Source organism: Carlito syrichta, unplaced genomic scaffold, assembly GCF_000164805.1.
Source record: "Carlito syrichta isolate Samal-C Ts95f unplaced genomic scaffold, Tarsius_syrichta-2.0.1 Scaffold303838, whole genome shotgun sequence".
Lineage (NCBI taxonomy): Eukaryota > Metazoa > Chordata > Mammalia > Primates > Tarsiidae > Carlito > Carlito syrichta.
The window spans coordinates 189,640-203,584 of record NW_007247934.1 but is presented as its reverse complement, the minus strand read 5'-3'; the positions used below and the strand labels follow the sequence as shown (position 1 = coordinate 203,584).

Genomic DNA, 13,945 nt, shown 5'->3' with positions numbered 1-13,945 from the left:
TCACACTGGCATTTTTAAGCACTCTAGTTCTGCTTCTTACCCATAAGTTGAGCATCTTGTTATGCCCAGAAGGCAGAATCAGATTGGCAGCAGAATTGATAATCTCCAATATATCATAGTCTTGGGTTTTTCTAGCTGCCTGGTCTCTGCCAGTTCCTTTGATTTATGAACAAAATGCATAGGTCACCCAGAGATATAACATCACATATCACAGCTAACCTGAAATTTAATGTTACATACAATTTACCTAATGTATTCACATTCAAAAGTTCCCACTTTTTTCTACAAGTAAGGAGTACTCATGAACTTCGGCCAAAGTTCCACAAGGGTAACTAAAGTAAAATTAGCATGGACATATAAAATTTATCCTTTCAAATATATTAGAAATGCTAATACAGTGCAGTGCTAAGTAAAAGAGTAATAGATCCCTCAAATAAAAATTACTTACTTGTATAAAGGATCTCAACAACAAAACTCTTCCTGGTTGCGTTGTTTTTTTAAAAATTATTTTTGACCTAAATAGAAATCTGATCCTAATTTAGGGCTAAGGACTCATGGCTTAGTAATTATCTTTTATAAGTATAGATACTAATCTGACTCAAAAGAACCCAAGTCAATTGCGCTCTTACAATTAGGGAATGATCACTTACTGCATAAAATAAAGTAACTAAAACATTAAAACTAACCGTAGATAGAAACTACACAGGGGTGGATGTGATGGCTTACATCTGTAACCCCTACACTTTGGGAGATCAAGGTGGGAGGGTTGCTTGAAACTAAGAGTTCAAAATCAGCCTGGGCAACAACGTGATACCTCGTTTCTACAAAAATAAACTAACACAGGAATAAATTTTTTTTAATTCTATAAAATTCAGCAATAACTTCAGACTTTATTGGTTAATAAATGAAATCTTTGCGATACATGAAATATTGTAATATCTGAGATTAATGTTGATGTTGGACTTCTTTGAGTAGATTGGCACTACATTATAATTGTTTTATTTGAATAGCATGGTATAATTCTACATGTAGTTCTGATTTTTCAGTCTGAACATGGATTATATATTACACTACTGAAAAAAATCTGATTTTGTTACACTGACTAGACAGATTTGAGGTCTTACAGACAACAATATTTTTATCTTAAATAGAATTCCTCAAAAGCAAGTGTATGAATCATGTAATTATCGTTTGCCTTTTGGTTTCCTTACGTCAAAGCTAGATGTCTTGGCACTGATGCCCCTCACCTGGTCTGCCAATTCCAACTCAGCAACACAAACACTCAGTGATCTGGGACTTGCAACACTTTATAGGATTTGTTGAAAAATGACAATATGAACGGTAGTCAATATCTGTCTGGGGATGGGGAGATACCCCTTATCAACAAGGGTGCCTGAACAATGCATATTTGTATACCTAACCTTTAATTGTCTCCCACAATTTTAAAATAAAAAATATGTTTAAAAAAAAAAAAGAAAGAAAAATGACAATATGGTAATCCCAGCACTTTGGGAGGCCAAGACAGGAGGCTTGCTTAAGGTCAGGAGTTTAAGACTAGCCCGGGCAACAGTGAGACCTGTCTCTTTTATCTTAAACAAAAATTATAATAAAAAATTAAAAATTAATTGAATGAAATAATGTGTATGACCTTATATTGCAACGCCAAATTTTTCTGAGAGAAATTAAAAAAGACCTACATAGACAGAAAGATATACCACTGATGGGACACAATTCTCCACTGGGTCTCTTGCATTTCTTACATCTTACAAAGAGAGGACTGATAGTTCTCATTCTGAATTATCTATTCAAGAATAGTTGTAGAGAAAACTACATAGAAGATAAAGGTAGTATCTCTCTCTGGACCAGAGGGCAGGTTTGTCTGCTGTCTAGTATAAAAAAGATGTAACTCCCAGGATGAGGACCAGGTAACTTTGCTCCATCCCATTATGAAATATTGGGGTTCCCTAAGCTCAGGGTTCCTCAGCCCTGATATACAACCAATGTGTGTGCAGCATCTACCTGGGCTATTCCACATCGCCCATGTGGGACGAAGGGGCAAGCAGAACTAATGTGAACGGGAAGCTCATGCGACTTGCAGTGCTGTGAGTCTCTGACCCAGGAGCCTCATGTCTTCTGTCAGCATCCAAGGTTAACCTGTCAGCTTGCAAGTAGGGGAAAGACCCTTCATATTTCATAACAACTATGTTCATAACTTCACATGTTGTTATATTAATTCTTTCCAAATGCCACCCAATCAAGATTCCAGAATTTTTTTTTTTTTTTGTAAAAACTGATGTGCTAGCCCAGCATGGTGGCTCACGCCTGTAATCCCAGCACTTTGGGAGGTGGAGGCAAAAGGACTGCCTGAGCCCAGGGGTTCAAGACCAGCTTGGGCAACTTGATGAGACCTTGTCTCAACAAACCTTGAACAATTATAATTGTTCAAGGGATTGACAGTAGTGGGAAACTGTCGGGAGTGTGGGGTGGGATTGGCAGTTGAGGTAAACTGCTGGGGGAGGGAGGGGCATACCTCATCAACAAGGGTACATGCATAATCAACATTTGTATACCTAACCCTGAATTGTAACCCACATCTGTATAATAAAAAAAAGGAAAATAAAAAAAGGAAAGGAAAAAAAATTAGCAGGGTGTGGCAGCGTGGGTTTGTAGTTCCAGCTACTTGAAAGGCTGAGGTGGAAGGATCACCTGAGCCCAACAGGTAGAGGCTGCAGTGTCCATGAGCATGCTACTGCACTCCAGCCTGGGCCATAGAGTGAGACTCCAACTCAATAAATAAATAAATAGATAAATAAATAAATAACAATACGAATATTTTGGATAGACTTCTAAGCTATTTCTAACTAAAATTTGTTGGAAAAATGTTTTTTCTGTCTGCCAAAAATATCAATAGTATCTTTGTATAAAGTAAGTCTTTAAAAGCTGCTTAAATACATTACCATCTCAGAAGAAGAATAAGAAGTTATTTAATGCATATTTTGGAGAAGATTCAATAACAAAATTCCTACAATTCTCAAACTTTTCATATAAGATTTTAAAGTTTTCTATTTCAAACTGGTTTTGATCATATTAACTGCAAATAAGCATTATCTAATGTGATTTTATGTCTATAGACTAGTTGAATTACTTAGAAGCAAGAATGAAAAATGAATTATACCTTCAATAAAACAGATCACTGAATTATCCCCTGAGGTTTTTTTTCTACTTATTTTGGTTCTTTTATTTTTAAACCTTTTATTTTCGAAGTGGAATCATTCAGTTTCAGTAGCATTTGGGAATTTGGTAAGTAGTTGCGCGTTGAAGACAGAAACTCTAGCTTTCTTCCACTTCAATCATAAACCATTGCTTTAACCCAAATATTAGCTCATTCCAATCCTGGACATCCAAATTCTGCCCCCTGTGTCTATGTGGAGGGACATTAGAAGTCACCATTCTTGGGGGGTGGGGGAAGAAGTCACCATTCCAGATGAAAAATGTCTTAATTTTCATTTGCGTTTGGCATGATGATAAACGGCTATGGAAATATTTCAATAGCTGCAGAAACTCTTTCTAAAAAATAAGTGAATAAATGCCTTCTTGAAAACTTTACTTTATTGTAGAATCTAGCCCAAGTGTGGAAAATTTAAAATCATTCTATTTACCAAAACTGGCTAACAATAAGCTTACTTGAAAAAAACAACATTGATCAGTAAATACCTACACTTAACATTCTTAATTCTGGGACAGAGTTTTAAGATCCATGTCGATGTACTTATAAGGTAAATCCCTCTGTTTAATAATAAAAAAACAGTCTCACATTTAATACATTGCTTTCACACTCATATACACATACAAAAGTTGAGAGACTTGTCTTAGAAACATGTTTATAATGGAGATATATATATAATATAAAACATTGTGAAATAAAATCTGAATAAAAATTTTATTCCAACAACACTTCTCTATTTTAAATCATGTTTATTATTTAAGTTTTTATCACAGTGGAGATTAACTTATGCTTAATCATCCAATCAGTGCCTACTGTCAACTTCATCAAATTCCAAAAAAGTAAAGTCAACTCATTCATACACTCTAGGTCCTGTTACTATCCCACCATTCATTGCCTGTGTCTTTTTTTCCCTTTTAACGGCAACATTGTGATAAGATTGTGAAGAGGTATAACTAATAGGTTTCTATGTATAATACCATTTCTTCAAGTATTCCAAGAGCAGGATGTATTGTCTGCAATGTACATTAGAAACTACTGTGACATTACTTCTAAGTACAGGACAGTGGCTCCTGGTGGGAGTATAATGAAGTTGTCTGTCATAGTGTATGACAAGGATTTACAGCATTCTAGAATTTTCACGACTATCCCACGTTAGTGAATGACGTTAGGTAAATGTTGTATTTGCCTATTCTCAGCTGTCAGATGTGGGATTTTAAACTACAAATAAATAAAGCACACACTCCACATGTGCAGTGCAAATGCTAAGTAAACAGGGTGACATGGAATAAACTTATTGTTGCCAACTAGTGAGTGGTTCAGCAGGGAGGTCCTGATTTTATGATGTGACTTGCATCCCTGTTCTTAAATGAATACTGTCACTGTTCCATGTCAGCCAAAATGACTGGAAAAGGCTGCTGAGGTGGGGCCAAAGGAGAGAAGAGGAAAAGAGGAAATCATTTTCACACACAAGTGGTACAATTTCTCTGTCATGTCTGTATATCATGGAAAGTCTGATTTGTTAGCAAGCTCTCAAATCTCTCCAGACAAAACAGGTACCAATATGGAGAAATGCAAATGTTCCATCTAAAAGAATTAAATGTTGGCACCTATATAATATAGACTGTGTGGCCCAGATAATAAAAAGGGTGAAAAAGATGCTTTCTTTAAAGTTAAAACTGTGGAAATGTAACACCTGAACATTCAAAAGTTACATTATAGAAAAGCCATCAAATAGTTACATAAATATTCAAACAGCACAGTGGCCCTGTCTAAAAATGCCATGTAAGCAATAACCTTCAGTACTTTGAACAATAGTCAGAGCCTTGTTGCTTTGTCTTAATTATGCATTTAACATAATGTTACTCATTAAAATGAAATTTAAAAAACTATAAAATTCCCCCAGAGAAAAATTTTTGGTAGTGGGAAACTAAAGTAAAATATGACAACCAATTTATATTTTTACTTAGTCACATGTTTTTCCCCCAGAAGTATCCATAGTCTTTAAGAAAAGGAAAACAAAACAACACAAACAAAAAACAACACTAAAACAAACAAAAATACAAAAACCTGTGCCATTTATCTTTTCATTTTCTTCCTCTATATCCAGTTTTGAAGGAAAAGGGTTCTTTCATGGTAGTGTTCTGAATTCACATACATTAAATGCTAGAAGAGAAACATTTGGATCCTGACTGTCTCACTACTTTATTCTTGAATGTGTTGTACCTTCAACAAATGTAATAAGCAGCTGCTAAAAAGTCTCTTAATTAGGAGACACACACATACACACACGCAAATCTTACTAAGAAAAATGAAACCATTCCTTATCTGGGACACACACATATCAAGATTTAAAACTAAAGTCTGACACAGTCACTTAATTGATTTAAATAATTAAGGCTTCTAAAAGGTTCAGTGCCAAAACTCTCTCTGTATCAGTATTTGAGTAAAATACATTTTTGCATTTTAGGCTTGTGCTTTTTACAGCCATCTTGATTCCACAGAATTTCATTAGTAAGATCTGATAAGAGCGTGTTAGATTGTTTACTGACATTTTACTTTTAGTAGCTGTTAGACTAAATAATAGTGATAAAACATCAATGACTGAACAGATTTGTTTCTATCACCGGGGCTGTTGGCTCATTTCACTTTCTTTTCATGTTTAATATGGCCATTTCGTTTGTACTTGCCATTGAGGATTCCATTGTGGTAATGTCCATTAACAGTGCTATGCTTATTTCTAGACCACAGACTTTTGATTTTTCTGTAGATAAATTTTGTCACCCAGGACAAGAGGAAGTAAAACAAGGCAGCACCAAGCAAAAGCACAAAGGCAATATCCAGTAAAAAATACTGACAAAAAGAGATTTGATAGACTGCGGCACGTAGGTGATGGGCTCCATTGTGACGAAGAATGTAATCTATCCAATAGATAGTTCGATTGACAGGGTGACCAGGTTGATCCTTGTGAATTTCTGAGAGCTTCCGGGCCATCTGACGGTAGCTATGGAATGAGGGCAAAACAGAGAATGATCATGTGCATCCAAAGTTCTGTATTTGTGAATCTCTCAATTTAAAAATGGAGACTATAATAAAAACACTATCCTTTATTAAGTACTTAGTACTTACAGGCACTGTGTTAAGTGTTTTAAACACATTATCTTATGTTAACCCAATAAAACAAATGTCAAATTGGTGAGGAAAATGAAAATCAATGAGACTGAGCCACTTGATTATAATTATAAAGTTGAAATTCAGATTCAAGTTCTTCTGACTCCAAATCCAATTTTCTTTCCATACCACACTGCATATAGTCCTCTCCTATGTTTTTAAATACTACTAATGAGTATTTGAATACTATCAATGAGTCTCGACCAGGAAGGAAAGTAAATTTATTACATTCTAAAAGAGAAGGATGAAGAAAAAGATGCAGAACTTTATTCTATCACTTCTTTCTTAACATTTAAGTTTGTTTTAATTTAAAATAATGTTAAATTATGGGGTGAGGAAATATTTTATTACACATACAAAAGGGATTGAGAAACACTATGAAGCCATATATGATATTATATGCAGTATATATGTATAGGTATTATACATGTATATATGTATGAAGAAAATACCCTTTTAAATAGTTAATTTAAAAACCAATTGAAGTCAATAGTCACAAAGTAACAAAACATATGCAAACATTTTACTTTAATCTTAAAATACGCAACTGCACATTTGTGTGCCAATCTTTGACAAATAGTCAAAGCCCCTTTGCATGAATCCTTGATTGGAGTTTGTGTCATTGAGACATAAGAGATAATTTCCATGTGGAGGGATTACAAAACATATCACGAAAGACCTGGCTCTTGAGTTGTGCCTTACAGAGAAACAAAAATTTGAACATGAGTGAAGACTTGATAAGCCAAGGGAAAAGTGTAAACGAAATTACAGAAGTGAAAGAGTGAGAGTATGGCCAAGGCAAATTCATTTAGAAAAAGTGTGTAGAATGAGAGGTGTTTCGTTAGAAGTTAGATGGAAATAAGATAAATATAACTCATGGGGGTTCTGAATGGCAAGGCAGTAGCTTCTTTCCTGGAACCAGGAGTCATTAGATCAGAAAGACTGGCTGTTAAACCAGAAAAGAAGTTACTGATGGTGGAAAGTCTACTCAAAAGACCTCAATAATGGCCCAAAAGTGGTGGTGGTATGAGACAGTGGGGGAAATGGTGTCGCAGAAGAGTTGGCAGGAGTTGGCCAGAGCCTAGGTTGAATGTGAAGGGAAAGGAAACCATGTTTCCAATTTGGATGACTCACAGGGTAGAGTCAACCAACAGAACACAGAAAAACCAAACACAGGGCATGCTGGGGGAAATGACTACAATTTGGCAAGTAAAGAAAGGGGAGGTTTACAGAGCAGCTGGAAACATGAGGCTGGATCTCCAAGATTACAGTGTCTAATGAAAAATATACTCAGATATGTATGAGTTGATTTGATGAATCCTTTTAAAAAAAAAATCAGTTCACTCTTGCCTTAAGCATTAAGTTTTAACAATTATGAGAACAAATTTGAGACTCAGTGAACAGGAGGTTGTCAGGAGTGGGGGAAAGAGCAAGACAAGGCTATTACTTGCAGGCTTTTTACTACCATTACATAAGGTGAGAGCCTGCAATTAACAAACACATTTTCTCTCTCATCAACGCCTCCAACAAAATTCCTACTACATAATAAATCCAGCTGTTTTAAAAGTGGAAAACCTCACATATTAAGAGGCCATCCTCATGTTGCTTTGTAATTTATGATTTCTAAACTGATGGAAAAAGGGAAACTATGAACTTTCCTAATACTGCATTTTGTGAGAAAATGATTGGAGGGTAAAGGAGTGTCTTTAAGATACAAAAATGAAACCTGGAGTCTTAAAAACAAAACTCAACCTTCTATTTTAACAAGATGAAGAAGGAGGATAAAAACAATTTTCATTCCCAGGTACCCTAATGTTACTATGTATATGACCCTTTCTCTAGGGATGATTAAACAGATTCTTCTGTGAGGATCTGATTTCTTGCACTGTTGAACACATGGTTAATTCACATGGAACTCCAATAGGTTCACTTGGTCCTGGATCACTATCAGAAAAGCTTTTGACACCTGCCACATCTTATCTGAGTATACCGTAAGGACTCTTACCAGTCAGACTCTCAGTCCTATGTAAGATTAGACTCATAAACCTGGATTTCTTACTAAAATGAGCCACTGTGTATGACTCTTCTGTTCAGTGGAGGTCCATGGATTAACTGAAAAGGAATATTGGATATTCTACAAACACATTTTTCAAGGGAAGGTATTTTCCATGCCAGAACTGGCCTTAAATTTAGTGTTATGTGGCATTGTCCTTTCAGCTTAGTTTGCTTTACAATTCAAAATTCCTTCCAATAAGAGTAAGAATGCTGCTATTTTTTAAAAAATGAATAGTGTGGTTAAAATGATCACTTAGCCACCTCTAAACCATTACAAGGGATCTCTTAGATAAAGCTCCCTTTAATAAAAAATAGTTTCCTTGTAAGAGGTTCACAAGATTTGCACATTACATTTTACAAAAACACAAGTATCTTCTAAGAAAACTGAACACAGGTTGGGTATGTGCTAAATTAATTATATTTAAATCTTCACCTTTCTCCCTAACTTGCTTTAAAATAATAAAATCTCCAGACTCCAAAGAATCCTTCTGAATAAGAAAAGCTATAGGCTTTTATTAAGTGACTCCAAAGCACTAGTGAGGGAAAGAGGGAAGATGTGCAATTTCATTTAAGTCATAGTTTGCTTGTTTTGTTTTGTTTTGCTTTGGTTTTGGGTTTTTTTTGTGTTTTTTTTTAAAGAAATACTTCTTTAGCAATATTGGTTACTCGATTTAAACTAGAATATCTTGGACACAGTGAAGCAAATTCACCATTTCAGTTATTATTGCATGTTAAATGGGAAACACTGTCATATTTGAAACAAAGAGAGATAATTTCAAGTTTATATAATGACTTTTAGCAAAAGACATACTACACAAATCATTGCCATTTTTATAATAAGACTCCTTTCTATCCTTAATACACAAAAGTCTGAGTTAAATATTTAAAGTTTTCAGTTAATATGCAGTTAATTCATTATTTAACACACAGACTTTTAAAAATAATATAAATTTATTGGTTGTACAAAATTTAAAAATACATTCTGAAATTAATCACTTATATATATACTTCAGTGGGGATTTAGTTGTAGTGTGACCTGAGATTATAACCTATTCCCTCCCTGATTCAGCCTGGCTCATGCTCATAGAAGACAAATGGACTAACTTCCTGTCAATAATCCAGCTTTTTTTCATTTCTTTGTAACAGACCCAATCTCAGTATCTCTGCAATTATTCCCCATAAGGCTACTTTAGGGCTACATTTTGCACACTTTCCACTAAAAATAATGCTATATATATTATATATCATGTTTTCAGAAGCACTATACCTTGGAAGAAAAACTATAGAACACAAAAGAAGGGATATATACTCAGGTACCCCAGTCATAGAACCTGTCATCCCAAATGCCAGAGCTATAACTAAGATACTGGGTCCCTGAAGAGACCAGAGCATGAAGGCCACCCCTAAGCTCACACAAAGGCAGCATAATGAACCTCAGTTGAAGTCAGCATTTTATATGTAAGTTGCATCATTTTCTATGAAATTATAGATATAGCCGTATTTCTCAGTCCAGTGTTAAGTTATATCCCCTGGGTATAAATAGAAAAAAAGCTTAAACTCTTCAAATCATTAATGTTACTTGAAATGCAAGATAAATTAAATATCATGTCTAAAAATGGAGAAAACTGTTACTTTGTTTTAAAACTACACAGGCCAGCTCTCTACCTTTTGAGACTTATTTGTGAATTAGGCTAACTCGGGACCCATTAAGAATTTAAAAAGAAAATTAAAAAAAAAAATTGTTTCATCATTCACCTGAGTAAACAAATCTCAGTATTTAAGTAATACCCAATGTGAGGAAAAGCCAGCAGCATCTGGCTTACTGTGCAGTACAAGGAGCACTGGCTTGGGAATCAGAGAGTCCTAGCTTGTAATTCCTACTTCAATTGCTATGTGACTGTGGGAAAATTACTTAAGCTCTCTGAATTTCAATTGCCTCATCTCTTTAATGTGGATGACGAAAACTGTGATATATATGGCTATTATAGGTGTTAAAATGAAATAAATTGCACAACACTTCACATATTGTAGAAACCCAATAATTATTTCTATTGCAGTCTCTTCCTCAGTTTGACAAATCCTGGCAGTATATAATTAAGAGTCATAACATGACTGGCCAAATGATAGCTATTTTTATTTTCTAGATTATAGGTAACATGTACAAGGCATTATCACAGGAATCTCAAGGATATTTTCATAATTGGTTTGACAATTTATTGGCAATCTAGTGACAATAATTGTCTGCTGACAATATACCGTCGCATATATATGTTAATCTGCTTTAATAGTAATTGAAACCTTACCTGGGATTATTGATAACTTTCACCAGTGCTTCATACAGCTCTCCTTCAGTAACCGTCTTCCATTCTAGCAATATTCCCATGCCTTTGGCCTGCACCCTGGTCATAGTATCATAATGGTCTCCAAAGAGTGGGATTCCCACTACTGGCACACCATGATACATAGTTTCAAAAATACTGTTTAAACCACCATGGCTCAGGAAGGCTTTAATATTCGAATGCCCTAAAGAAAGATGAAAAAGAAAACAATGTATAATATCACTACTCTAGAGAATAGAGTTTTTCCCAAAATTTCTTAAAAACTGACACTATAGTAAACATACATTTCAAACATAGTGCTTCTAAAGGCAAATTTCACTGATTCCTGTTTTATGCCAATTAAAATGTTTCTCATATACATAATTATCTGATTGTTATTCATCAATTAAAAGTCATTTTTTGCCGGGTTCGGTGGCTTTGCCTGTAATCCCGCACCTTTGGGAGGCTGAGGTGAGTGGATTGCCTGAGCCCGTGGGTTCGAGACCCGCCTGGGCAGCGAGACCTCATCTCTACAATAAATCAAAAAATCAGCCGGGCATGGTAGCGCATGCCTGTAATTCCAGCTACTTGGAAGGCTGAGGCGGCAGGATCGCCGGAGCCCAGCAGGTCGAGGCTGCGGTGGCCGGGAGTGGCCACTGCACTCCAGTCTGGGCGGCAGAGTGAGATTCCAACTCAAAAAAAAAAAAAAAGTCATTTTTAGGTAGCTGAAATTTATAGCTTTACACAGTATATTACAATTTTCACTCAGACACAAACATTACCTGACTAGCAACATGCATATACATGTCCAATAATTAACAGGAAGCCAAGGAAACAGGGAATGCCAAACAATACCATAATACAACCACATACTACCAAAAATAGGCATCTACTTTCTAGCTACTCAAGCATTTATCTATATTAAAGTGAAACACACATTGTCAAAAAAAAAAAAAAAAATGTTAAAATGTAGGGCTAGATTCCAGAAGCCCATGAAGAGCTTATGTGCTTTTCCAAGGAGAAATTGTTGTTTAGTAATTTACAACATTCAAGTTGTTTCATGTTGCACAATTTTAAGATTAAATTTTACATTCTAGGTGCACAAACAAGTAGAGACAGAAATTTCTAATAATCAGTTGTAAGAGACGGGATATCATGTAATATCAAGTTGTCATGGGAATAAAGGAGATAATTTGTCAAAATTAATGAAGTGGTTCAAAACTCATTCTTCTAGTAAATAGCCTGCACGTCATATAAGGGTTGAAAATCTTGCATAAGAAGCATAAGAAAAATAAACACCACACTTAGGAATGTAGTGGTTAGCCAGAAATGCAGTTATGGGCCAGAAAGAAATTATAGCTTGCAGAAATGAAATACAAATCTTTTATAGTTTATACACACCAACACAAAGCTATGTATTTAAACCATGGTCTCAATGGGTCTGCTGGAGCACTCCCATGTCAAAGTTAGAGGGGTAGGGTAACTCAGTGTCTCTAGCCCTTACTCACAAACAGCTTCTCCAATTCTTAGGCCCAGCTAAAGGACCTTCCCTAGAAGTGATTTCAAACTTTCCTTTTAGCAGCAGTATAAACAAAACCATACCACCAGGCCTAGTAGTGAAAACGAAACAAAGCTGGCATGTGAAGAGGACTGGCTAGTATGAAGTGAAGGGAGAGAGAAGACACCGATCTGGTTCCTACTTTTCATCCTGAAGGAATGAAAAGCTTCTGATTATATTTCTAGGCCATTAGAGGCCCTGCAAGGGACATGCCTAGAGTTAAAAAGACACTCGTCTTGGAGAAGTCAGATAGCTGAGACTGTAAGGAACCTAGAAGAGTTATGGACTTGAGACTGGTGTTCAGGCATGGCCTGTCAGGCAGAGCCTCACAGTAAAAACAAGAAAATAACAATAAACCACACATATGTAATAAAAGTTTAGATGTTTCTACATTACGCTATCACACTGGCACTGAGATAGCTGATAGTTATGTTATCTTAATTAAATTTCTTGTTTCTTTTCTACCGTCTATGGAATCTGAAGTCATCATGGTAAAGACAAAAGAGTTTTAAAAAACATAATTATCCAGGAAATTAAATTGCTTTGTGTTCTTTTTTCCTCTGTTTTGGTATTTACAGAATAGAACCAGGTGAAAAGGAATTATATATATAAATAAATTATTTACTAGTTTTTCGTTATAAAATTCAATTTGCTGATTTTAGGAGGGTCACTGGAGCTTTTAAAAAATACATTTTAAAAGCTATTCTTAAGAGCATAATTTAAAATCTAAGCCACTTCTACATAATGTTAGATGTTAGTATTCTAGAATAATAGGTGTTCAATATTGCCAAAATAAATAAACTTTTCAAATAATTTCCTTACTAAATAATATATTAAAAGGTAATATGGTATTATGTTTTCCTAGAAATTTCACGAATGTTTATATTTTTACTATCTTGCTTATTCAATAATTTAAATTATTTAGATTCAAATATATTTTTTAAATATGCATATAATTGTTATTTTAGTTTTGAGCTGCAAGTCAGCCCTAATAAATAAATCAGAAGAAATAAAGTGTTTCAAAAATGTCCAGTGATTTAGGGGGAAATAAAGGCAAATGATCCAATTAGAGTTAAAATAAATCAACTGTTTCCCTGGCCTTCCACTTCTCTTTTGTTTCAGACAAATGAATAACTTCTAATTTCTCTTGGTTCTCAGACACATCTATAAGAAAACCCAAAACCACATCTTCATTGTACTACTTTTACCTGCTTAGTCTAACTAGATATACTTTTATTCACTGTTAATTTATGTTAATTAAATATATTTTCCAGGTAATTAAAATTGGTGACTGCTCTAAAAATCTTAATATATAGGAACAAATGTTTACATTTTATAAATTGTTTTCTAATAAATAAAGGCTTGAAATTTTGGCCTGAAATTTAAGACTTAAGATACAAGATGAAAACATAATAACTCTATCATGAACTACACACGTTATAAGAACCTCTCAAGCGAAAAAAAAAAAATTACATTTACATAGTTAAAATCTAACAACCAAGTAAGTAACCACACATTTCTGACTTACCAAGCAGGTCATTTTGCGGTAACCATTCTATGAGTTTAGTGTTGTTTCCTAGATTCTTTGGTTTGGGTCCAGAAAACCTAAAATGTACACCA

The 13,945-nt window shown here is 34.7% G+C and overlaps 1 protein-coding gene across 1 annotated transcript in view; it reads right to left on the bottom strand.

Moving 5' to 3' along the window:
• Positions 1–3,589: 3,589 nt before the first annotated feature.
• Positions 3,590–13,945, bottom strand: part of UGT8 (UDP glycosyltransferase 8) — an 83,441-nt gene continuing 73,085 nt past the window's right edge. The window contains exons 4-6 of the mRNA XM_008059208.2: positions 13,854–13,930; positions 10,753–10,972; positions 3,590–6,227 (exon numbers count right to left, since the gene is read on the bottom strand). Coding sequence (XP_008057399.1) covers positions 5,864–6,227; positions 10,753–10,972; positions 13,854–13,930 — 661 coding nt within the window. The 3' untranslated portion in view covers positions 3,590–5,863. The remainder of the gene's footprint in view (positions 6,228–10,752; positions 10,973–13,853; positions 13,931–13,945) is intronic.